The sequence below is a fragment of the Desmodus rotundus genome, chromosome 1 (assembly GCF_022682495.2).
Source record: "Desmodus rotundus isolate HL8 chromosome 1, HLdesRot8A.1, whole genome shotgun sequence".
Classification (NCBI taxonomy): Eukaryota; Metazoa; Chordata; class Mammalia; order Chiroptera; family Phyllostomidae; genus Desmodus; species Desmodus rotundus.
This window is the reverse complement of record NC_071387.1, coordinates 97,867,135-97,892,616: the sequence shown is the minus strand read 5'-3', so window position 1 is coordinate 97,892,616 and position 25,482 is coordinate 97,867,135. Positions and strand designations below refer to the sequence as shown.

General features: G+C 51.3%; 1 protein-coding gene across 4 annotated transcripts in view; it reads left to right on the top strand.

Moving 5' to 3' along the window:
• The window catches only part of AXIN1 (axin 1), a 67,110-nt gene that overhangs the window by 40,186 nt on the left and 1,442 nt on the right, over nucleotides 1–25,482 (top strand). For 3 of the 4 annotated variants that reach the window (XM_053927444.1, XM_045189674.3, XM_053927441.1), the window contains 8 exons: nucleotides 102–242; nucleotides 7,964–8,060; nucleotides 11,936–12,073; nucleotides 18,434–18,963; nucleotides 19,456–19,626; nucleotides 20,962–21,207; nucleotides 23,072–23,179; nucleotides 24,895–25,062. In XM_053927444.1, the coding sequence (XP_053783419.1) occupies nucleotides 102–242; nucleotides 7,964–8,060; nucleotides 11,936–12,073; nucleotides 18,434–18,963; nucleotides 19,456–19,626; nucleotides 20,962–21,207; nucleotides 23,072–23,179; nucleotides 24,895–25,062 (1,599 nt within the window). The remainder of the gene's footprint in view (nucleotides 1–101; nucleotides 243–7,963; nucleotides 8,061–11,935; nucleotides 12,074–18,433; nucleotides 18,964–19,455; nucleotides 19,627–20,961; nucleotides 21,208–23,071; nucleotides 23,180–24,894; nucleotides 25,063–25,482) is intronic. The other variant, XM_071221933.1, reaches the window with a different exon arrangement.

Sequence of the window (25,482 nt, the reverse complement as noted above, 5' to 3'; positions counted from 1 at the left end):
CCACTTGTAGTTTATGTATAAGGGTATCCACGTGGTTCTGAAAATGTGCATGAACGTGAGGAGACGTTGGGCGGCCGCTGATGTGCGCTCCTTGTTTGCAGATATGGATCCTGGCGGGAGCCTGTCAACCCCTACTACGTCAACTCTGGCTACGCCCTCGCTCCAGCCACCAGCACCAACGACAGTGAGCAGCAGAGCCTCTCCAGTGATGCAGACAGCCTGTCCCTCACTGACAGCAGTGTGTAAGTCCCCCCTGCCTGGGTGAGTGCAGCAGAGCACAGCAGCCTGTGCCAGTCCCGCTGGGGCTCTGTCTTCATGGAAAGTGACTCGTGGCTCTCCCCGCAATTTGATGTTAGTGTAACTGACGTATGGATGGACCAGCTGCGTTGCAGGGAGTGTCTTTAAAAATCCTAAGGAAAACTAGAATTGAGTTTTGTGTTAGTTGCTTCTTTCTGAGGCCAAGGCTACAGAACCTTTGGAAGAGGGGAAGCCATAGGGTGACACCGAAACAAATTCCAGGGCGGCCTGGTCTAGAGCACTTTGGTTCTTCTTTTCTCTCTGGCTTTTACAGTCTGGGGGTTCACGGTAAAGACTGGCACACGTGCCCTGACCGGTGTGGCTCAGTTGGTTGGAATGTTGTATCGTTAGCTAAAAGGTTGCGGGTTCAATTCTCGGGTGGGGCACATGCCTAGGTTGCGGGTTCAGTCCCCAGTCGGGGTGTGTACGAGAGGTAGCCAATTGATGTTTCTCTCTCACGTAGATGTTTCTCTCCCTCTCTCTCCCCTTCCTTCCCTTCTCTCTAAGATCAATAAGCATGTCCTCAGGTGAGGATGGATGGATAAATAAATAAATAAAGATCGGCGCTGGTTAAGCAGCCAAGCAGGGCATTTGCCTGCCCGGGCAGATGTGACCCTGGTGCCATCCCTGAAAGGCTGCACTGCTGTGCAGGTACATTTCTTATTGACACTGTTCTGCACTTGTCCGTTTTTTAAATTTAGAAATTATCATACAGTTGACAGTCCCTGTCATCTCACCGTGGGGGAACAGGGAGATGGGAGCAAGAGAAGAAGTTGGTGCAGCTGCTTCTGTGCTGGTCCAGTGCCCGGATGTTTCAGAGACTGCAACTGGGGCCTCACATGTCTGAGAGGTCTCAGTGACCATATAGAAACACATTGAGCCTCCGTGTCCCTCAGTGGTGACAGCGGATCTTCCATGTCCTCTCCAGGGAAGCCCTCCCTTTGTGGAAAAGTGCTTGTCTGACACCTTCTCCTTCACTTTGGCAGGTGGCTGGTTGGGATGCAAGTGCACATTAGAAGCTTGACGGTGTCAAACACTGTCTCACTAGGTCAGGGCATTGCCCATCCCACCCTCTGAGGCCATTGGGGGTCTTCACCTTTGCTGCCTGAGATGTCAGGCTTGCCCAGCATTTCATCCTGTTGCTGTCTGCCATCTGACCAGCGTGATGGGAAGTATCTACTCCGGGTCAGGACCTGGGGGTGGGGGCTCACTCCAGGATATCCTCCAGCGTCAGGGCCGGGAAGCCTTTGGCTGTGACAGTGAGCAGATGTGAGTCCACTGACAGCCATCTTCTGCGTCCTTTTCCCATAAGACTGCGACTGCATAGGGGTGTGTCCAGAGTGCCCTGCGAGCTGGGACAGCGGCTCTCGTCTGGTCACAGGGATGCTTCCTCCCCATCCAGTTGCAAAACTGAGGAGTCGTAGATTTAAATAAGAAAGAAAAAAGTGCTACTAAACCCATATTTTGTAGGTGAACACACTTGTAAATTGTGTACTACTTTTTATACTTTACACATTTCATTTGCCTTTTTTAAAATCTCATTTGTAAACATTCTTGAATATTTTGTTGATCCAGCCTCTTACAAATCTCAAAACCAATCATCGTAGTAGTTGAAATTCAGCCAGTGTTTGTTAAATTACTGTTTGGACATTTGGACACCCAGTCAAGATGGCAGCAGTGGTAGACGTGGGTTGCCTCTTCAAGAAGCACATCAAAATTTCAACTAATACGGAGCTCAGAACTGACAGAAATCAAGTTCAGTGAAAGTCTGACAACTATGGAATTAAAGGAACTGCATCCATCCGGACTGGTAGGAGGGGCACAGATGCAAAACAGGCTGGTCCCACACCCATGTGGATAAAAATTTGGGAGGAATATCTCAAGTGCAAGGAGTCCCAGACCCACACCAGGCCCCCCGCCCAGCCCAGGGTTCCAGTACCAGGAACATAAGTCCCCACAACTTCTGACTCAAAAATCAGTGGGAATTGAGTCGGTGGAAGAAACTTCTGGAGCCCCAATCAGCTCTTTTTTTTTTTTTTTCTTTTAAGATTTTTAGACAGAGGGTAACAGAAGGAGAAAGACGGAGAGAAATATCAGTGTGTGGTTGCCTCTCAAGCGCCCTGTACTGGGGACCTGGCCTGCAACCCAGGCCTGTGCCCCGACTGGGAATTGAACTGGTGACCCGTTGGTTCACAGCCTGTGCTCAATCCACTGAGCTATACCAGTCAGGGCTCCAAGCAGTTCCTCTTAAGGAACCCACACATGGACTTATTCAGACTCACTCTCCCTCTGAGCTTCAGCACTGGGGAAGCAGCTTGGAAGGCACCAGTGGCATACAGGGAGAAACTAGCATCAAGGCGAGCAGAGGTCATTGTTCCTTTTCTGAGCCCTCCCTACACAGAGCCAGTAGGCTGGTGCTGTATCTGAGGCTCCATCAACCTGACTAACACTGTTTGACCCACCTTGGAGATCCCCAGAGGCTCTGCCCCACCCAATTTAAAGGCCCTCCCAAGGGGCTTTTCCATAAAAATGACTCCTCCAGAATTCTACCAAACAAGCAACAGCTGGCTTCAGTGAGCCCTAGCCCCAGCCAGATTAGATTCACAGCTTGGCTTCACCTAGGACTCTCCAAGCCCAACACAAGTAGCAGCCAGCTCAGATTGCTTTACAGCTCAGGCAGGGTGCACTGGGCAAAACAAGGGGCTGACCTTGGCCTGCACCACACGGGAAACTCCAGGGCCAGCGCACCCAGTGGACAGCTACAGACCACATTGGAGCATGGCCACCCTGCCCCTGCATAGCTGATCCCCCACGGACAGTGGAGGGTGGGTGGTCAGTGGGCCAGTCCTTGTAGCTGACTGGCCTGGGTAAATGCCTCCCACTGATGTGTCCACAGCAAACAAGGCTCAACTACAAGAGCAGGGTGTACTCAGCCCACATGAAGGGCACACCTCGAGTACCCAGCTTGGGCGATAGGGGAGGCTGGGCCACTGGACCCTACAGGACACCTACTGCATTAGGCCACACTACCGAGACAGGGAGTCAAAGCAGCTCTACCTAATACACAGAACAAACACAGGGAGGCTTGCAAAATGAGGAGACAAAGAATCATGGCCCACATGAAAGAACAGATCAAAACTCCAGAAAAAGAGCTAAAGGAAATGGAGATAAGCAATCTATCAGATGCAGAGTTCAAAAAACTGGTTATAAGGATGCTCGAGGAACTTAATGAGGACCTCAGCAGCAAAATAAGATCCAGTCAGAAACGAAGGGTACACTAACTGAAATAAAGAACAATTTACAAGGAAACAACAGTAGAGTAGATAAAGCCAAGAGTCATATCAATTATTTGGAACATAAGGAAGCACAAAACTACCAATGAGAGCAAGAAGAAAAAAGAATCCAAAAAAATGAGGATAGTATAAGCACCCTCTGGGATAACCTCACGCATCCCAACATTCGGATCATAGGGCTGACAGGAGGAGAAGAGAAAGAGCAAGAAACTGGAAATTGATTTGAAAAATAATAAAACTCCCCTAATTAGGTGAAGGAAATAGACATGCAAGTCCAGGAAGCACAGAGTCTCACAAACAAGAGGGATGCAAAGTGGCCCACACCTAGACACATCATAAGTAAAATGCCAAAGGTTAAAGATACAGAGAGAATCTGCCCTGGCTGGTGGGGCTCAGTGGATTGAGTGCTGGCCTGTGAACCAGAGGGTCACTCATTTGATTCCCAGTCAGGGCACCTGCCTGGGTTGTGGGCCAGGTCCCCAGTAGGGGGCGATCAAAAGGAAACCACACATTGATCTTTCTCTCCCTCTATCTCTCCCCACCTTCCCTCTCTAAAAAGAAAATTTTAAAAAATTGTTGGAAAAAAAGTTAAAGAGAGAATCTTAAAAGCAGCAAGAGAAAAGGAGACAGTTACCTACAGAGGAGTTCCCATAGGACTGATTTCTCAATCAGTTAACTGATTTCTCAAAAGAAACTTTACAGGCTAGAAGGAATTGGCAATAAATATTCAAAGTCATGAAAAGCAGGGACCTACATCCAAGACTGCTCTCCCCAGCAAAGCTATCATTTAGAATTGAAGGGCAGATAAAGAGCTTCTCAGATAAGAAAAAACTAAGGAGTTTATGATCACTAAACCATTATTATATGAAATGTTAAAGGGTCTCATTTAAGGAAAAGAAGATCAAAACTATATACAATAAAATGGCAAAAATACAAATCTGTCAACAATTTAATCTAAAAAACAAACTAAGTGAACAAGAATAGAGACAGAATCATAGATACAAAGAGCCTTTTGATGGTTGCCAGATGGGAGGGGGGTGTGGGGGAATGGGAGAAGAGGTGAGGGATTAGGAAGTACAAATAGGTAGTTACAGAATGGCCATGGGGATGTAAAGTACAGCATTAAGAAATGGAGTAGCCAAAGAACTTATACACCAGACCCATGGACGTGAACAATTGCATGGGATTGCCTGAGGGACTGGGGGGTGCTAGATGGAGGGGGTCAATAGGGGAAAAATCAGGACCAGTATAATAGCATAATCAATAAAATATAATTAAAAGTAAATGAGTGTTGAGGGTAAGACTAGCATAGAAAATGTAGAAGCCAAAGAACTTACATGTATGACCCATGGACATGAACTATAGGGGGGGGAATGTGGGAGGAAGGGGGTGGGCAGGATGGAATGGAGTGAAGGGGGGCAAATGGGGCAACTGTAATAGCATAATCAATAAATATATTTTTAAAAAAGTAAATGAGTTTAAATTTTATTTTTAAATTACAGTGTGCATTCAATATTATTTTTGGTTTTGTTTTTGGTTTTTTTGCATTCAATATTATTATTTTCACCACTACAGCATAGTGGTGAGACAGTCATATACTTTACAAAGTGTTCCTCTGACATTTCCAGTATCCATTTGTCACCATACATAGTTATTACAGTGTTACCGACTGTATTTCCTGTCAGAATTTATATCCCTGTGACCATTTTATAACTACCAAGGTCTTAATCCCTTCACCTTTCCCCCACCCCCCAAACCTACTCCCCTCTGGCAACCATCAGTCTGTTCTCTGTTTCTATGGTCTGTTTCTGGTTTGTTTGTTTTTTTAGTTATTTAGATTTCACATACAAGTAAAATCATATGGTATTTGTCCTTCTCTGACTGACTGACTTCAGTTGGCATAATACCCTCTAGGTCCCTCCATGGTGTCACTAATGGTAAGATTTCATTATTTTTTATGGCTGAGTAATGTTCCATTGTATATATGTACCACGACTTTCCATCCACTCACCTGTTTACGGGCATTTGAGTAGCTCCCCTATCTTGGCTATTGTAAATAACACTGCTCTGAAGATAGGGGTTCTTTTGAATTAGTGCTTTGGGTTTCTTCAGCTATGTACCCAGAAGTAGAATTGCTAGGTCATAAAGCAGTTCTATTTTTAATTTTTTAAGGACCTTCCATACTATTTTTCATAGTGGTTGCACAAGGGTTCCCTTTTCTCCGTATCCTCACCAACATTTGTTATTGGGTGATATGCTGTTGGTAGCCATATCTGACAGGCGTGAGGCGGTGTCTCAGAGTGGTTTAATGTGCATCTCTCTGATGATTAGTGATGTTGAGCATCTTTTCATATATGTGTTGGCCATCTGTGTGTCCTCTTTGGGGAAGTGTCTACCCAGGTCCTTTGCCCATCGTTTGCCTGTGTCCTAAGGGTTCTCTAACACTGAATTTTAGTGTACAGGGTAGGTTACCATAGACTGATTTCTGAACCAAATTTGACTAGCCCCCATTATTGCAAGTCTTGGGCTCGCTCTTCCCTTTTCGATGACCACGCGGTGACATCACTAGATGGAGCTATCCTTTTGGGTTGAGCTTCTGTGTCTCGTACTTCTCATGGACCATTTCATTCCCCTTTACTTTGAATTTTTAAGAGAAAATGTTGACATGTTTTTAGCAGCTTCTTACTTGAAATTACCACTGGAGTGTCAAGCAGTACTTGCCATGAGTACAAAACACCCTGTGAAATGGTCACATCCAGCTGCAGCCCTGCAGAGCCCCGCAGGAGCCGGAAGCACAAGATGTGTCAAATTTGTAGCATCCGATTTTCTTCTTTCCTGACATTCTGTTCCTAAAATCAAAGTTAATGTACCCACTCAGCTTTCAGTTTTCTCTAAAAGAATCTTAATTCTCTCCAAGAAAATGTTTGCTAAAGGGAAGATCTAAAATTTTTCAAATATTTTCCCTCTGATGTTCTGTTCATCTGGGTTTATACCGAGTGTCAGAAATGCAGGAATAGTCAAGAATTTGAAGTGTAAAATTGTGACATATTTGAGTAATTATTAGAGGCAAAAAATAAGATTGTGTGTTTTATCCGAGTTATTGTGGAGGCAGCTGCACTCAGCATCTCATCCACAGGAGAAAAATGCCAGCCCCTGTAGTGGTTAGTGGACTGTGCATGTGGGTCTGAGGACAGTGCCTGATCCATGGAGGTGCGTGGAATTTTTAAGTGCCTATTAAAGTAGCACATGAGAAACAAACAGGTTGGTGACTCAGGACACCTGCACCCTAGGGGCATGTAAAGGTGTGTTAAATATATTCAATTCACTTGTTCCTTGACACCTGTTCCCTTGAGCACCCCTGCCCCCATTGGATCGCTGAGCCAGCTGCACTGCAGTACCCATTTGGTGCCCTGATAGCCGGGGACACTGAGGCAATGATAGGGAGGGGCCATCACAGCCTCTCTCTGCCCCGCTTCAAAGCTCACCTTTTCCACCCAGACCAGGGCTCGGAGGAGAATGTTGCAGTCCTGCCTGCCCGCAAGGCTGATGAGCTGGCAGGTTTGGGACTGCCTGGGACAGGACACACCAAGTGTGGTGTGCTGGGCAATGAGGGGCAAGGTGGCAGGCAGCTTTGCTGGGCCATCCAGCGTGGCCGCCCTAATGGGCAGTGCTTGGGAAGGGGTCAGGATCCTGCACACATTCACTGCACCCTGGAGAGCAGGGAGGCGCACCTGGCGCTCCTTCAATGGGGAGGAAGGGGGAACCCAGAGAAGCCACTGTAGTCGTCCTGCGTTGAGTTTTAGTGTATCTTCTCGCACCTGGCTCGGGGTAGCTGCGGGCTCCCCAGCGTGGCTTTTACAAGGCAGGGATGCGACTGCAGGATTTTTAGGGATTGCATACATGCAGTGCGTTATGTGTTAAATCTGGCATCTCTCTTGAGTAGGTGCACTTAGTTATCTTAAAGAATTTGTAATTTGATTTACATTTTTGTCATAATCTTCAAAGGGTTCGTTGCTAAGACTTATGCGGAGAAAACTAACCTGAGCACCCCTCAGACAGATCAGCCCTCTAATGTTTCCCATCCATGTAGACACCCCTCCCAGGTAGGCACACTAAGTCCCGCTTGGGCGATAAAGCAGGGGTCAGCAAATGTTTTCTGTGAAGAACCACTAGCAAGTATTTTAGGCTTCGTGGCCACATGTAGTGTCTGTCATATACTCCTCCCCCGCCTTTAAAATGTAAAAACCTTTCTTAGTCACCAGGCCTTAGCAAAACAGGCCACGCGGGCCCTGCCCGTGGTAAAGCCGGCACAGCTGTGCTTTGTGGCGCTGTTCTTTGTGCACTCACGCCAGGCTGTCTCTTTCTTCTGGCAGGGATGGAATCCCACCCTACAGGATGCGCAAGCAGCACCGCCGGGAGATGCAAGAGAGTGTCCAGGTCAACGGGCGGGTGCCTCTACCTCACATTCCTGTAAGTTCCGCTGCACAGCCTGCACCCTTCCTGTCTCAGTTAGGGATGCCCCGCCCTCTCATACCCGTGCCCATCTGTTCTCCCATTCCAGCTAGGCTGCTGTGGCCACGGCCAGTGGGAAAGGCACCTGTCTGACTTCCTGTGGACTCAGCTCACGTCCAGGGATAGCTGGTGGTCACCCTCGGTCACGCCTCACAGGCGGGAGGGGGCAGCTTGTGGGGTCCAGCCTGCAGAGTCGTTTCAGAAGAGAAGAGAGCGCCCTCATGCAGTGTCCACTGTGCAGTCTTTTCTCACTATGTCAAGGAGGTGATTTTCCTTGAGGTGGGAGAGCAGTTCTAAGTCTCCCTCGCAAACTCAACACCCAGGCCTGGCCCTTGCACGGCCACCTGACCGTCGTGTCAGAAAGCCTGGCAGCACCCCCGTCCCGAGTTATTGTGAGTGCTGCCTTGTTCAGGATGAAAGGAGGCATCAGCCTTTCTGTGGCTGAATGGCGGGAGTTACCACACGGGCACCCTGACTTCAAAGCTACCTCAGCTCCACCTCTTGGATAAAAATAAAAAGGTGATAGCAGCTCTCCTGCTTGTGGGGGGTTCACAGAGCCCAGCCAGGCAGCGCTGGCCACAGCTGTCCCCACCTGCAGAGAGTTCCTTTGTTGGTGAGCGGACTGATTAGCTCTTCTTACTTTGACACAATGGCTTTGAATAGGAAAGACTTTTCGGGGAAGATAGGAAAAGCTTTCAGGAGAGGCTCCAGCCCGTTGGTGCCTGCAGTGTCTGAGGGCAGCCAGGCTGCTCATTTGCGGTTTCTGTGCAGGGGGAGTGGTCATTTCTTGGGACCACAGAACACATCCACCCTTAATCAGGATTCCTGGATTAGGGTCTCTGCAGATACTTTAATTTCCAAATAAGAAAAGTGATTGTTTATGGTTGAGAAGGAAGGATGTTGGTTTGTTCTTACTTCTGAGAAAAGGATGGTCAAGCACTTTATCACCACGCGGAGAACCCGTGGCACGGACTTGGCCTGACCTAGGTACTGATGGGGTCTGCTGAGGGAAAAGTGGAAGACGCTGTGGGTGGGGTGTGTGTGCACAAGTGTTTGTGCGCGTGCGTGTGTATACTGCAGTTGACTTGGGAGCACTCAGCTTCAGTGGTGTCCTCTGGAGCGGTCTGGGCCTGAGCTGAGATGGTGACTGCAATGCATCTTCACCCTCACAAAATATTTACTCAAAATGGGAAAAGCAACTTTTGGGTAGGACATGCCAGGCCCTCCTTAGTCGGGAATCAGGTGCTGTCATCAGTGTCAGGACAGACGTGCACTGCCCCTGTGAGGAGAGTGAGAAGGGCCCCTTGCCCCCGTGCCTCCTGCCAGGGCGTCACCAGGACACAGCCCAAGTTGCCATGGTGCACAAGAACTGACTTCTGTTGTCTGTCCAGATGCTGGACTCCTTCCAGGGTCTCCTCACTGCCCAGTCCCCGACGGCTCGCCAGCCATGGCTACCTTCTCTCCCCAGCTCCTCTCCCAGGATCCTCTAGAAGCACTAGACCCCCGACTGCCCCTTCTTCTTGGATCTGGTCTCCTCGTCTCCAGCACAGATCCCTGCCTGGTGTTGGGCACTGCCAGGCCTTCCACACCCACTCTTCCCAGCCCCGAAGCATCAGCCTGTGTCCCGCCTTGCTCTCAGCCCCTTTCCCTCTCCAGGCCTCTCAAAGGTTTCTAGGGCCAGCTCTGAATCCATCATGGTCAGCATCCATCCCACCCAGGGATGTTTGTCTCTGAGCCCTTCATGTAATTTTTAAACCTAATCTTACAGGTTTCTGTGGTGGTATCAGGTATTGTCTTTACTCCTGTTTTGCAGATGAGAAACAAGCAGGCAGAGTTGAGACCATGCTCAGAGCCCACCACCAGGGGGCACTGCCTCCAACACAGGCTCCCACCTTCACCCTGAGTCTTTTCTCTTGGCCTAGTTCCACGTCTGGAGGTCAGGGCTCTAAATAGGCTCTGCCCGCCCACAGAAGTCAGAGAGGAGTCCTGTGTTCCACCCTGCCCCCAGGCCGCCTCTTTCTTCCACTTGTCTTCCTGCCTCATCTGAGGCCCCTCCAGCCCTCCCTCACCTACACCTTGGTGGCTTAGATTTTTAAAACATGTTTTACTATAAAGGACACTGGGACAGCTGGTGAAATTGGAATAAGATCTGCTAATTAGGTAACAATATTATATCAGGTTTCTCTTTTTAAAATGTCCTGTTGTAGGTGTAAGAATGCCTTGGGTTATTGTTGTTATTTTTATAATATATATATACACATACTTATTTTAAAGATTTTACTTACATTTTAGAGAGAGGGGAAGAGAGGAAGAAAAAGGGAGAGAAACATCAATCGATTGCCTCTTACACGCTCCCAACTGGGAATCTGGCCTGCAACCCCTGTATGTGCCCTGACTGGGAATTGAACCAGCAACTTTTTGGTCTGCAGGCCAGTGCTCAATTCACTGAGCCACACCAGCCACAGCATATTTTTTTTAATATATTAAAATTTTTAAAAATTGATTCTATCCCTGGCCAGTGTAGCTCAGTGGATTGAGTGCTGGTCTGCAAACTGAAGAGTCACCGGTTTGATTCCCAGTCAGGGCACATGCCTCAGTTGTGGGCCAGGTCCCCAGTAGGGGGGCAGTTGAGAGGCAACCACACATTGATGTTGCTCTCCCTCCCTTTCTCCCTCCCTTCCCTTCTCTAAAAATAAATAAATGAAATCTTCAAAAAATAAAAATAAAATTGATTCTAGAGAGAGACAGACATAAACATTGACTTGTTCCACGTGTGTAAGCTGTCATCGGTGGTTTCTTGTATGTGCCCTGGCAGGGAATCGAATCCGCAGCCTTGGCGTACCTGGATGATGCTCTAACCAACTGAGCTACCGCCCTGGGTTATTGTTAAATACATTCTAAAGTGTTTAGGAGGCAAGAGGGACCATATGTGCAGTTTGTTCTTGGCTGGCTCAGAGGAGTGTGTGTGTGTGCGTGCGCGCACATGTGCATTGCATCTGTGTGCATGAGAGAGAGAATGACAGTATAAGAGAAATGTCAGCCGTTGGGGCATCTGGACAGGAGTTCTTGTGCTATTCTTGCAACTTTTAAATTTGAAATTACTTCAAAATAAACCTTCCCCCCCAAAAAAGAGTTACACAGTATATCACTCTAAAATACATCGCAGAATTATATTCTTGGAAGAGGAAAGTCCTTCATAGTCCTACTTTTCCCCTAATTTTTTCCTGTGCCCTGAATTTTATGTCTCCCAACCCCATAACAGCTGGTCTGTGCACACTTCGTGCCACCAGGGGCTACTGCCCTCTTGTGTGTAGGGCGGGCACTGCAGGGAGGGGGTCGGTCCTACAGTGTTCTGTGATCTCTGTCTCCCGCCTCTCCCTCCTCTGTGGTCTCTGCAGCTCTACCTGTCCAGGCCCCAGGCCTCACCTGGTCTCGCACTGGCCAAGCATATTAGAAGCCCTGTCTTTGGTCAGTCTGGGGGCCCCACTGTGCAGGGCACACTCACAGGGTCCTGCCCGCTGCTGCCCTGGTAACCTGACCCCAGGAGACCAAGTTCTGCCCTGCTCAGTGTCTCTGACTCTGTGGCTGTGGGAGTCGGTGCTCCATTCTCACTCCCGGGTCAGAGCTAGGTGAAGGAGGTATTTACTTTGACAAGAAAAGGGGGCAGTGAGGAGGGCGATTCCCAGGTGAAGGGGAAAAAGTAAACACTTTAAAATACAATTCAGATTTCACGTTATTTTCTCCACCCAAAAGGTGCTTGAATGCCACCCTGGCACAGAGAACAGTATTTCAAAGTTCTTCATGACTGGCTAATCAGCAGTGTCTCCTTGCAGCGTACTTACCGAATGCCAAAGGAAATTCGCGTGGAGCCCCAGAAGTTTGCTGCGGAGCTCATCCACCGCCTGGAGGCCGTGCAGCGGACTCGGGAGGCAGAGGAGAAGCTGGAGGAGCGGCTGAAGCGCGTGCGCATGGTGAGTGGGCTGCAGTTGGGGAGATCATGTACATCATGGTTTTCGAGTTATGTTACTATAGCTTCGGGCCCCAAGGGGTCTCCTCCAGGTTCTCCTGGAGCCCCTTTCTCCCGACTCAACTACACACTGGCTCTTCACAGGCTTTGACCTGCCCTGGTGGCTGACCAAGGCACCTGCCCCCTGTAAGCTCCCCACCCCTATTCCCTTCCTGGGCTATCGCCCTGGGAAGAGGTCCCTATGGTGGACCCTGAGCCTGGGCCTAGGGAACGACCAGCAGGGGTCAGCGGTGGCATGGGATGCCAGGGTTGGGGTTCCTATTCCAACCACTTGAGGGAAGACAGTTAAGAGGGAAGCCAGGACACCTCCCAGCTGTCATCCCCAAAGTAGTCACCACACTGAGGCAATACTAGTTCTTCTTGGGGAGATCTGGTATAGGACATGCCCACACTACAAATTGACCAGCCTCTCCATTTACCCCAGGCTTGGCTTCCTTCCTGCTGTCCTTCCCTCAGTGCCACGTCCCTTGCTGGCCACGTCCCCCGTATCCCTCATGTCCCCTTGGCATGTGGAGCCGAAATTCCCCGTGAGTGTTGGTAGATGGAGGCCCCTCAGAAGCATCACTGGGTCCTGGGCCACATGTGTCTGTGCAGAGCAGAGCTTGCATGTGGCAGGGAGGACCGGCAGCCCCCACTTACCACCTCAGAACACAGAATGGCTTTAGGTGTGAGTGTAGGCTTCCATTTATCTTGTCTTCTGCCCTGTAGCCTCACTTGATGAATCTTGAATGCTAAGAAATTTCATAACATTTGTAATTCATTTGCTTAAATACTTTTCTGCCCATAACTGCAGAGGAGACACCTTGTTTTTGTTGTCCCGGTGTCAGTCTACAAGACTCACTTCCGTACACGTTCAGGGGCATCAGTGCAGAGACATCGGGAACAAGCGCGCCCCTGGAGCGAGGCCTTCCTTGTGCCCCTTGCACCCCCTAGCTTGTTGAACTTCCCTGAATCCAGTCTGTCCTGATGCTGTGAGCCTCCACGTCATTGGCAGAGAAGCCCTTGCTTTTCTCTTAGGTAGGAATTCCCTGCTGGAGGTTAATGGTCACCACCAGGTACATGGGTGTCTTCCATTCTTTTCTCAATATTTTATGTCTAACACCTAAAACTCAGTAAAGTGGTGTTTCTTGAAGGAATTATTTCTGTGCCTGACTGATGTTCCTATTTAAAATGTGGAACCTAAGCCCTCCTCACCCCATCAGAGCCTCTCAGGAGGGGCTTGCTCTCTTACTTTACACGTCCCAGATGAGTTCTGTGCACCTGCGGTCTGGAGACACTGCTGTAAGGGTCGCGTGGGGCACAGCAGGGGGTGGTCGTGCTTTGCCATCTCCTTTCCAGCCCATCCTGGCACCGCACACAGGGAGTCCTGCTGGCTGCACTTTGCAGCTGTGATCCCGGGTTCCAGAGCTCTCTTGCAGCATGCCCCGCTTCCAGGCAAGGGGCATGGCTCCCCAGTCTTTCCCTCACATCAAGACAGCAGGTAGGTTTCAAATAACGTGTCACTAAGTTCAGTATGTGTCCTTTATTTCAGTTAGTGTACCCTTTGTTTCTGACTGGATCTTATTTTGCTGCTAAGGTCCTCATTAAGTTCCTCGAGCATCCTTATAACCAGTTTTTTGAACTCTGCATCTGATAGATTGCTTATCTCCATTTCCTTTAGCTCTTTTTCTGGAGTTTTGATCTGTTCTTTCATGTGGGCCATGATTCTTTGTCTCCTCATTTTGCAAGCCTCCCTGTGTTTGTTCTGTGTATTAGGTAGAGTTGCTTTGACTCCCTGTCTCGGTAGTGTGGCCTAATGCAGTAGGTGTCCTGTAGGGTCCAGTGGCCCAGCCTCCCCTATCGCCCAAGCTGGGTACTCGAGGTGTGCCCTTCATGTGGGCTGAGTACACCCTGCTCTTGTAGTTGAGCCTTGTTTGCTGTGGACACATCAGTGGGAGGCATTTACCCAGGCCAGTCAGCTACAAGGACTGGCCCACTGACCACCCACCCTCCACTGTCCGTGGGGGATCAGCTATGCAGGGGCAGGGTGGCCATGCTCCAATGTGGTCTGTAGCTGTCCACTGGGTGCGCTGGCCCTGGAGTTTCCCGTGTGGTGCAGGCCAAGGTCAGCCCCTTGTTTTGCCCAGTGCACCCTGCCTGAGCTGTAAAGCAATCTGAGTTGGCTGCTACTTGTGTTGGGCTTGGAGAGTCCTAGGTGAAGCCAAGCTGTGAATCTAATCTGGCTGGGGCTAGGGCTCACTGAAGCCAGCTGTTGCTTGTTTGGTAGAATTCTGGAGGAGTCATTTTTATGGAAAAGCCCCTTGGGAGGGCCTGTAAATTGGGTGGGGCAGAGCCTCTGGGGACCTCCAAGGTGGGTCAAACAGTGTTAGGTTGATGGAGCCTCAGATACAGCACCAGCCTACTGGCTCTGTGTAGGGAGGGCTCAGAAAAGGAACAATGACCTCTGCTCGCCTTGATGCTAGTTTCTCCCTGTATGCCACTGGTGCCTTCCAAGCTGCTTCCCCAGTGCTGAAGCTCAGAGGGAGAGTGAGTCTTAGCAGGTCAGTCTGTATGTGGGTTCTTTAAAGGGGACTCATTGGGATTCCAGCACTTTTTTCCACTGACTCAATTCGCAATGGGTTTTGCAGCCAGAAGTTGTGGAGACTTATCTTCCTGACACTGGAACCCTGGGCTGGGCGGGGTCCTGGTGTGGGTCTGGGACTCCTTGCTCCTGAGATATCCCTCCCGAATTTTTATCCACATGGATGTGGGACCAGCCTGTTTTACATCTGTGCCCCTCCTACCAGTCTGGATGGATGTGGTTTCTTTAATTCTGTAGTTGTCAGACTTCCATTCAGCTCGATTTCTGATGTGTCTGAGTGATGGATGTTCTACATTTTAGTTGTAATTTGATGTGGTTGTGCAAAGAGGCGACCCATGTCTGCCTGTGCTTCCATCTTGACTGGAAGTCAAATAACATGTCAGAACTTGAGATTTGTGGCAGGTACCAGGAAGATAGACCTGAGAGTGAGATAAACAGCCAGCCGGTGGTGATCTCCAGGAATAAATTTGTATGGAAGCATTTTTAAGTGCTCTTACAGAGCGCATAAGTAAATTTTTCTTACCAGTGTGTTTTGCTCTCCTTCTCTTATGGTTTTTGGGTGACCCTCACTCCAGCAGAGCAGATGCCAGCCTAAGGGCTTCACATGTGCTGACCAGCTACCCTTCCCACAATTCACACAATTCAGTGATCTGTCCCAGGTCACTCAGCAGGGGCCCCACCACGTTGCATTCTAGTGAGGGCAAGGGTGAGACTTCTTCGACCTGGAGGGAGTGGCTCTCGGGAACAGGGTCAGAGCCAGACTGTCTGTCAGGAGCTCAGGACACAGGGTGCGCACTCACCGAGGCCAGCTTTTTCTCAGGCCCATCAGAGGCCTTATTGAGTAATTGAAGGAATACTTAGCGTTTTAATAGCCATCTCTGAAAAAACAAATACAGGGAACAGAGTCCCCATGAAATATGGGGTGTTTTAGCAGGAGCTGAATCGTGGTTTGCAGGTTGTGACAAAGCTGGTGTCTTCATCAGTCTCGCACAGCCTTTCCATGGGCATCAGTGCTCTGTGTGTGAGTGTTCCCCTGAGCACGTCGTGTTAACAGGCCTTCAAATGAATATGCCCATGAAATAATGCATGTAACATTTCTTTCTTTTTTTTTTTTTGATCCTCACCTGAGGATATGTTCATTGACCTTGGTGGGGGCGGGACATTGATGTGAGAAACATCAATCAGTTGCCTCCCAGATGTGCTCCCAGTGGGGATCCAACCTGCAACCTAGGTATGTGCCATCACCAGGATAGAACGTGCAACCTTTTGGTGTATGGGGTGATGCTCCAGCCAACTGAACCTCCCAGCCAGGGCGTGTGTATAATGTTTATGTATTTATTATTGGTGGGGGAGAGGGAGGGAAACAGAGGGGGGGAGAAACATTGATCAGTTGCCTCTCACACACCTCCAACTGGGGATCTGGCCCGCAACCCATGCACGTGCCCTGAACTGGAATCGAACTGGTGACCCTTTGGTTCCCAGGCCAGCACTCAATCAATCCACTCAGCCACACCAGCCAGGGCGCACGTGTGTAAAGTTTCTTAAAAGAAGTCTAAGAAAGGAAGAATTCACCACCTTTTTGCTATAGAATTGAGCTTTCATAATTGTTCTGTCAAGTTGTTAGTCTTGGCTCAGTGGCCGTGCATGTTTGTCCTGGCAGGTCAACATTTTGGGCAAGACATTGTGAAGGTAGCTGTGGCGATGCGTGTTTAGTTGTTTTTCGGATGTCTGACGCAGATGTTTCGCTCTCTGCGGTGTCGCTGGCAGATGCAAGGCAGCTGAGCCTAGAACGCCACCAGCTCTCAGGAAAAGAGGCTGTCCCAGCACGGTGTTCTTTGATAAAAGCGTTCAAATGAGCAGCACTTTGTGTTTCTCCACTATCAGTGCAGGAACTAATTGACAGGAATGTGGCCTCAAGCTCAGGTGGGCTTTGCACAGACAGTATAGCCTGTGGTGGCCTGCAGACACAGGTGCCCAGATCCGAGGTCAGGTGCTCAGGCCCAAAGCTGCTTTGGTGGGTTTGCTCCCACAGGCGTCCCTTCGTCCTTGGGTGCGGCACACTGCGCAGCAGCTGGCAGTGAGGTCTCTGTTCCCACGTGTGATTTCGTGATCTAAAAAAACAGCGAAAGATGTATACTATTTGAAGAGAAACCGGAGTATTGATTTTGTAAACTAAATAAATCATACTGTAAATAATAATCCTTTTTTTAAAAGAAGTAACTACAGAATTTTTAAATAACTTATTTTTATTGTGAAATTTTGAAAATAAAAGCAAAGAAGAAAATTAAAACTGTTGCCCTGGTTGGTGTGGCTCTGTGGACTGAGTGCCAATCTGTGAACCAAAGGGTCACTGGTTAGATTCCTAGTCAGGGCACGTGCCTGTGTTGTGGGCCAGGTCCCCAGTAGGGGGCGCTCAAGAGGCAACCACACATTGACGGTTCTCTCCCTCTCTTTCTCCCTCCCTTCCCCTCTCTAACAATAAATAAATAAAAACTTTTTTAAAAAGGAAATGAAAACTATTAACTGAACAGTTAAGTAAATCTATAACATTTCAAAACCGTAACATTGAATTCTTACATATGCAAAACCTTAAGTAAAACTGGATCTCAGCTCAAGGTTGGCACCCGCACCTCTCAGGGGTTTGTAGTTTTCCTCTTGCCTGCCGCTACCTTGGGGAGTAAATGGCTTCAATACTTGCAGTGCCCTGGGAAGACCCTTCAGTGCAAAGTCTTCTGGTCCCTCAGCCCTGCAAAGCAGAGGGGTGATGGCATGGGGTGTGGGGACCCAGGGGTCCAAGTCTCTGCAGAGGTGGCTCCAAGCTGTGCCCAGGAGAGGGTGGCTCACCCTCCATCTGTGAATTCCCTTCTGTCGCCCTCTGTCCTCTTTTGTGCCATATTCTGCCCTGAGCCTGGGCTAATGACATTTAGACACTTTAGTGAGAAGTTGTGTGGTAAACTTTTGTAGATCTTTTTAAAGTACAGGTGCAGCTTAGTCTCCCCCACCCTTTTCAATTATTACCAGATTTGCTCAACATCATCCTGGTTTGGACAGTTCAGTAAGATGAGAAAGTAAATATGAGCTGTATCTTTTGGAATTAAAGTGACAGAATGTTTATGTTTACACATATGGTTATGTTAACTCTCAGAGAATTGAATAAAATTCAATTAGTTTAATGTGGGAATGTATCAAGAAACATGTAGCAAGATAAACAAAAAACGAGCTCTTCTGTACAGGGGCCATATTCCCTTTGAAACATTATGGGAAATATGGCAATAAAATTGAGGAATAGGAAAATTTAACTGAAAGAAACAAAAATCTTCATTGAGAAGCATAGAAGAAACAGCCCGTGCGGAGGTTTCTCTGGCGCTGTGCTCGCTGAAGCGCTGGTACATGGCGCTTGCACGTCTTCACACACTTAGGGGTGGGCACGGCTGCCTGTCCTCAGTCCTGTCTGCACCCCGGCCTGCAGCCCAGCGGAGCTTGCTCAGGGATCTGCAGGGACAGAAAAGGCTCTCTGAAGACGGGCAGCACCTCTGGCACCTCCCCTGGCCCTTGTCTCATCCTGGGCTCAGGGACTCCCCCCCCGCCCCCGACCCCCAGGACATGGCACTGATCAGCTTTGTATTTGTTTGGTGGTGGTTTCCTATTTGTTTGTTTCCCCAAGTGTGAGGTTTTCTTGGTCCAGCAGGTGCCAAGAGGTGATATATGGTCTTGTCCCTGCAGGAAGAAGAAGGCGAGGATGGCGATGTGTCCTGTGCACCCCCAGGGGCCAGTCACAAGCTGCCTTCGGCCCCAGCCTGGCACAACTTCCCACCCCGCTATGCAGATGTGGGCTGCGTGGGGCTGCGGGACGCGCATGAGGAGAACCCCGAGAGCATCCTGGACGAGCATGTGCAGCGGGTCATGAGGACTCCTGGCTGCCAGTCGCCTGGGCCTGGCCACCGCTCCCCTGACAGCATGCACATGCCTAAGATATCTGGGGTGCTGGGAGGTGCACCCCTGGGGCATGGCAAGCACACGCCCAAGTTGGGGGCAAAGCTGGAAGCAGTTGGCATGCACCTCCACAGGCATAGCCACCACCACAGCCACCATGGTGTGACCAGACCCAAGGAACAGGCTGAGGTCGAGGCCGCCCGCCGGGTCCAGAGCAGCTTCGCATGGGGCCCAGAGCTGCACAGCCATACAGCTAAGACCCGAAGCCACTTAGAGAACGTGGGTGCCACCCCCAATGCCAGTGACAGCCTGGCCTACAGGTAAGTGTCTTTGGTGGCCCAAGCCATGATTTGAAATAGAGGCTATGGATCCTTTGTCCCTGGGCTTGTGTCCATGAGGGGCATGTGTATATTCCCGGGGAGGAAGAGGTCTCAGCGAGAGAGAGAGGTCATGTCTCCCATGGATTCTGTGCTGGTTTTCTAGGCTAGAATACCCCTTTAAAAGTCATTAAACCAAGGTCAGCTGCAGGGATTGCAGACATTGGCCAGGAATAGGTGCCAGGCTTCTGCCTGAGGTGCTGGTCCGTCTGGGGCACCAGCCTGCCTAGCCAATGATGCTTGGATTTCTTCCTTCACTTCTTGCCATGGAGTCACCTGAAAAAACCCTGTAGCCCCACAGAGCTGCTAGAATATGCCACTTTGTCAAGGCCTTCATGTTTAGGGAGGCATACAGGATGTGGAGCACAGGTGACCAGCCATCCAGTGACGGGCCAGGCTAAGTCAGTGGGTGACTCCCAGGTTTTGCTTTTGCAGTGGGAAAGCCGGCATGACCTCCAAAAGAAATGCCAAGAAGGCTGAGTCAGGGAAGAGTGCCAGTGCTGAGGTGCCAGGCCCTTCAGAGGACGCAGAGAAGAACCAGAAGATCATGCAGTGGATCATTGAGGGGGAGAAGGAGATTAGCAGGCACAGGAAGGCCGGCCATGGGTAAGCAGTACCTGGTGTCCTGGGGGTGTGGGCACAGGTGTGCAGAACCAGCTGGCGAGCCTCTAAAGCTGCTTTGCCAGTGTTCTGTGTGGCATGGCCCCACCCACTGTCTTCCTGAAAACCATGTACAGTGGAAGCAAGAATTCAAACGGATTAGGTTCAACCCATCTCAGTGTGAGCTTCGGGGTTTTTTTTGGGGGGGGGGGGAGTGGTTAAAGATTTTATTTATTTTTAGAGAGAGTGGAAGGGAGGGAGAAAGAGGGGGTGAGAAGCATCAGCGTATGAGAGAAACATCAATTTGTTGCTGATCACATGCCCCCAAATGGGGACCTGGCCCACAACCCAGGCATGTGCCCCGATGGGGTGTCAAACCGGCAACCCCTTGGTTCGTAGGCTGGCGCTCAATCCACCAAGCCATACCAGCCAGGGCTGATTTGATTTGTATATCAATAAAGCTGTTAAAAATAAGTTACAAGAGCCCTGGCTGGTGTGGCTCAGTGGATTGAGCGCCAGCCTGCCAACCAAGGAGTTGCCGGTTCGATTCCCGGTTGGGGCACATGCCTAGGTTGTGGGCCAGGTCCCCAGTAGGGGGCTCTCAAGAGGCAACTGCACATTGATGTTTATCCCTCTTTCTCTCCCTTCCCCTCCTTAAAAATAAATAAGTAAAATCTTTAAAAAAAATTGTTTTTTAAAGTATGCAAGCCATTATTACATGAAATGTTGAAGGGACTTAAGAAAAAGATCGAAATTACGAACATTAAAATGGCAACAAGCTCACAACTAACAACTGAATCTAAAAAACAAACTAAGCAAACAACCAGAACAGGAACAGAATCATAGGTATGGAGATCGTTTGGAGGGTTATCAGTGGGGACGGGGAGGGGAATAATGGAGGGAAAGATGCAGGGATGAAGAAGCATAATCGGCAGGTACAAAACAGACGGGGGGAGATTGGGAATAGTATATGAAATGGAGAAGCCAAAGAACTTAAATGCATGACCCATGGACATGAACTAAGTGGGGGAGTCGCTAGAGGGAGCGAAAGTACTGGGAGAAGGGGGGCAAAGGGGATAAAATTGGGACAACTGTAATAGCATAATCAATAAAATATATTTTTAAAAATTTTTGAAAAGAATGTTTGTGTCATGTAGTCTAGGAGGAAGTTGCTGAAGTTCACACGGCTTTCACTGGCCAGGGGCACAATGGCCTCCTGCCCCAGGCACCCAAGGGCCAGTGCTGAGCTCAGCCTCCGCTGCTGCCTCCTGCCTAGCTCCAGTTGCCTGCCTCTGGCCGGGGCTTTCAGGCTGTGCCACTTCTGTTCTCTTGCTCCCGAAGGTCGTCTGGGGCGAAGAAGCAGCAGGTTCATGAGAGCTCCAGGCCCTTATCCATTGAGCGTCCCGGGGCTGTGCACCCTTGGGTCAGCGCTCAGCTCCGGAACTCTGTCCAGCCCTCTCATCTCTTCATTCAAGACCCCACAATGCCACCCAACCCTGCCCCCAACCCTCTGACCCAGCTGGAGGAGGCCCGCAGGCGCCTGGAGGAGGAAGAGAAGAGAGCCAACAAATTGCCCTCAAAGCAGAGGTACAGGGCCACGGGGGAGAGCAGGGCTGGCACCTTCCTGGGCCCCTCCAGGTTCGGTGGCTACACTCAGGTGGAACTCCCTGAGGCCTGAGGTCCATACACAGAGCCACGCTGGGTGCCTACCAGCAGTAGTGAGTTTTTCCTTCCAGCGTCTTCCACACGGCCCTGTTGAGCTACCGAGGGCTAGGAGCACAGGTGGTCGTCACACTGTCCTGGGGAAGTGTCTTTCCCCTGATGATGCCTGCTCTGCTTTCTGAGTATGCACTTGCCCCTGGTCTTTGTGGGAGGCCATGGGGTCCCCTTAGTGGCATGGAACTGCTAGAGGTCACCCAGTCAGGTCACCACTGGTTGCTATGAAGGCTGAGTTCAGAGGTGTTGGTCCCCGCGGTCCTAGCTGCTTCCATTCAGGAGCCCCACCCAGGGCCATTTGCAGGTAGGACAGCAAGTGGTGCGGAGATACAAGCGGGTATAAAACTTGCGGAGAGACCCCAGGCCCCACAGCCACTCCTCGCTGTGCCTTCAGGGGCAGAGCAGCCCAGCCTGCTGCCTCCGTATTCTCTCCTCCGGGGAAGCGCGGGGGCCGGAGGAGCTTCCCTGACCCTTTTTCCTGGGCTTTGAGGTCACTTTCCCAGACATGCTGGTTCGTTGGAGCCCCGAGGCGATGAGAGTTTCTGAGGGGCCTGGAGTCTGTAGTTTGCACCAGGGCCTGGCGCCACAGGCACTGTTTCCTCAGACGTGCTAGTTCCCCTTGCCCAGTCTTCAGTCATCCAGTTCCCGACTCCACTTCCCGTGGGCCTCACTGTGTGGGGCGACGCTGCTCTGTGGAAGTTGGTGTCAGGTGCCAACTCTCCCGATCACCCGTCTTGGCCACAGGTGGAAGTCTGAAGGTGCCCCTGGTCATTGAAGGTGACCATGTTTTTTACAGCCAACTGTCTCACCTTGCAATCTTGTTCAGCCAACATAGAGCCGGCCAGCTCTGTGCAGGATGCCTGTGGCCCGGAGGCCGCGGCAGACAGCAGAGGGCTGGGACTCCTTCCTCTGCCGGGGTTCCTGGGGCATCATTTTTGCTGTGATTTCTGGGGAGTAGGGCTTGCGTCCCCTTTTCCTGCCAGCCCCCAGCCGGTCCCTCACAACAGCGTGGTCTGTCTGTGACCCCAGGAGTCATTCTGTGACATGTTCTGGGGGGTGAGCCACCTGCAGGGTTTCAGCCAGTGGCTCTGGCATCTCCACGTGTTGCCGGTTGAGGACATGTGGGCCTTTTAGTAAACGGCCACAGAGCAGAGGTCTGGAGATGGCCGTGGGAGTTCTGGGCCTCCCCAAGCTCCTTGTGGGGTGACCCCACTTACATCAGAGCAAAAATTACTGTTAGGGCCGCACAGCTCATGCCCAGGGCGGATGGCCACTTGGAGAGGAGTTGCTGGGCAGTGAGCCCCAGAACAGGACTCTGGCTGCTTCGGACAGAGCGGTGACCATGCTGCAGGACCCAGGCCCTCGTCAGGGAGCCAAGTGGGAAGAGCTGCACCCACAGGGAAGAGGCCAGACCCTCTTGGTGTGAATGAAATGACAGAATCCTAGCACCTCAGAGGAGGGGCTCCCCAAAGTGTGTTCCAGGGAGCCAGAGGGCTCTGACCACAAACGAAGAATCTGGGGAGCCTGAATGGTGAAGGCAACATCTGTTTCTTAGCTGATCTTACAGCTTCACCACCCAGAAAGGATTTGCCCATCTCACAGTGGGAGCCTTGCGCAGTAGTGATGGAGCCTTTTCGGGAGCGCCTGCTCCGCCTGCTTGCCCTGTTGTCACCGCAGAGTGTGGAGGCAGCCCTGCCCCAGGCCTGCGTGGCTCACTGATGCGGTTGTTCCCTAGGTATGTGCAGGAGGTCATCCAGCGGGGGCGCTCTTGCGTCAGGCCGGTGTGCACGCCCGTGCTGAGCGTGGTGCCAGCAGTGTCCGACACGGAGCTCTCCGAGACAGAGTACGTGCGTCCCCCGTGGGTCCTCTCGTACTGCTCGCCCAGCCTGCACTGTGGGGCAGGGACTGTAGAGCAGCAGCATCCGTTCCCAGGGCGGGAGCCCGGGCACTGCACTGGAGGAGCCGGGGCTGCAAGCTGTTCCCAGGCCTTTCCTTACTGTGTCTGTCAAAGGGGACACACTGGCTGTCCGTGTGGTGACAGATAACTGATAGGTTAGACAGGAGGTCCATTCCACTCTGTTTCCTGTGCTCTGGTCATATACCCTCCCCACCTGCCTTTACTGTCCTTGCGATTCCCAGCCAGGCTGCAGGCTCTGAGCGCCACGGCCACTCCCCTGACGCGCTGCTGATGGAAAGCGTCAGCACCTGTGGTGGCGGTTGGCCAGAAGCTGTGTGCGCGGGGAGCCGGGCTGTGTTTTCACTTGGGACGCGTCCACTCCCCAACTTCGTGTGGAGGAGGGTGGCCTTTAGGGAGCTGCGGACCACATGCAGACAGTGCCTGGTCGCCCCACCCCTGTGTTTCTGTTCAAGACAGGGCGGAAAGGGGTCTCCCGCCTCAGCGCTCACCAGGTTACCCCAGATAATGCCGGCCGGCTCAGAGCCTCCCCAGCAGGTGGGACCTGGAGGAGCAGGAGCCCTGCTTCCCTTCCGTAGGAAACAGGTCCATCCAGGACCATCCAGGTGGGCTCCCAGGACAGGCTGGGTTTGAGGTTTCTGGACTAAGGGGAGGAAAGCAGGCATCGCGGAGGATGGCTGACGCGGTGAGCAGCCACACAGGTGAAGTGACTGCGGTGTGTGTCCAGGAACACCAGGGAGAGGACAGTCCCCAGGGAGAGAAGAGCCCACTGTGAGCTCAGGTGGCCTTTCTGACGTGATGCTGGTGCAGGAAGCTCCTACCACACCCAGCTGGCTGGAGCCAAAGGCTGTGCCCGTGTGTGCTCGGGCAATTCCAGAGCAGTCACAAGGACCAGGGATGCTTTGGAGATGGAGTGCTCCCTGTCCCAGACACAGAATGGCTGCTGGCCCAGGGTGCTGGCCTCACACCCTTCTCTGGAATCTGGCTGGATGCTGCTTCTAGTCTTTGGACAAGCTCTCTGCAGGGGGACAGGTCCATGTAAATCATCATAATTCTGCTTCTCCAATACCTGGCCTTCCATGTTCGTGCAGTTCGGGGGCGGCAGGCGGTGTACTGCAGCCCAGAGGCAGGGGCTGTATTGGCTCTAGTGGCCCAGCCACCTTAAGAAAGTGGAAGGACCCACTGTGGGTTCAAGACCTGAGAGGCCTGCTGGCCTCCTTTCATGTGGCCGGGATTGGAGGTGCTGCCCATCAGCCAGTTCAGGCCACGGCGAGACCTGGGACTTTCCAGGATGTGGAGAAGTGTGGCAGGTGAACCGAGGCGCTGTGGGGCGAATGGGGGTGGGACAAGCGGGGGTGGGACAAGCTGGCGTCCATGCTATGTGTGTCTATGAGTGGGTTTGTTGCAGGGCTGGAACCCTGGGTTGAGATACCTTGTGGGGCAAGGGCCCCAGGGGGCTGGATGCAGCTCTCTGGTGGGATGGACCCTGGGGCCTATGGGTGTGTAGCATTTCTGAGTGTGTTGCAGCTCACCCCTGCAGGCCTCGTCCCATCTTTTCCTGGGGAGCCTGACGCCTGAGGGCTGTTGGGAGGTGCCCTGCAGCATTCTGAACCCAGCAATAACCACAGTGTCTCTGCCTCCAGGACGAAGTCGCAGAGGAAGGCCGGTGGTGGGAACTCCCAGCTGTGTGACAGCATCGTTGTGGCCTATTACTTCTGCGGGGAACCTATCCCCTACCGGACCCTGGTGAGGGGCCGTGCGGTTACCCTGGGCCAGTTCAAGGAGCTGCTGACCAAGAAAGGCAACTATAGGTGAGAATGAAGGGCTGGGGTCTGTGGTAAGCAGGTACCCTCCCCAGGAGATAGTGCTGAGTGCTGGAGGCCCTGCTCCTGCCCTGTTCTTATCCCATTGAGTCCTTGTTCCCCCCAACCCCGACCCCTTCCCTGCTTACCCAACCCTGAGCTGTTGGCAGAAGTGCCTGGTTATGTGAGGCATGGGAGGCCTCAAGGCTTCCAGCCCCAAATCCCAGCCTTAGGTGACTGAGGCCTCCAGGCCAGCTGAAGGGTCTGGACAGTCCCTACCTTAAAGGTGGGGAAATAGGGCCAAACACAGCGGTCTGTCTGTCCCCATGCCGGTCTGATCTGCGTTGGCCTTGTCTCCAGCCTTCTGATTCAACCCATTTTTATTAGACACAGAAGCCAAGGCCCCTCCTCTTAGGGTCTGCCATGGGT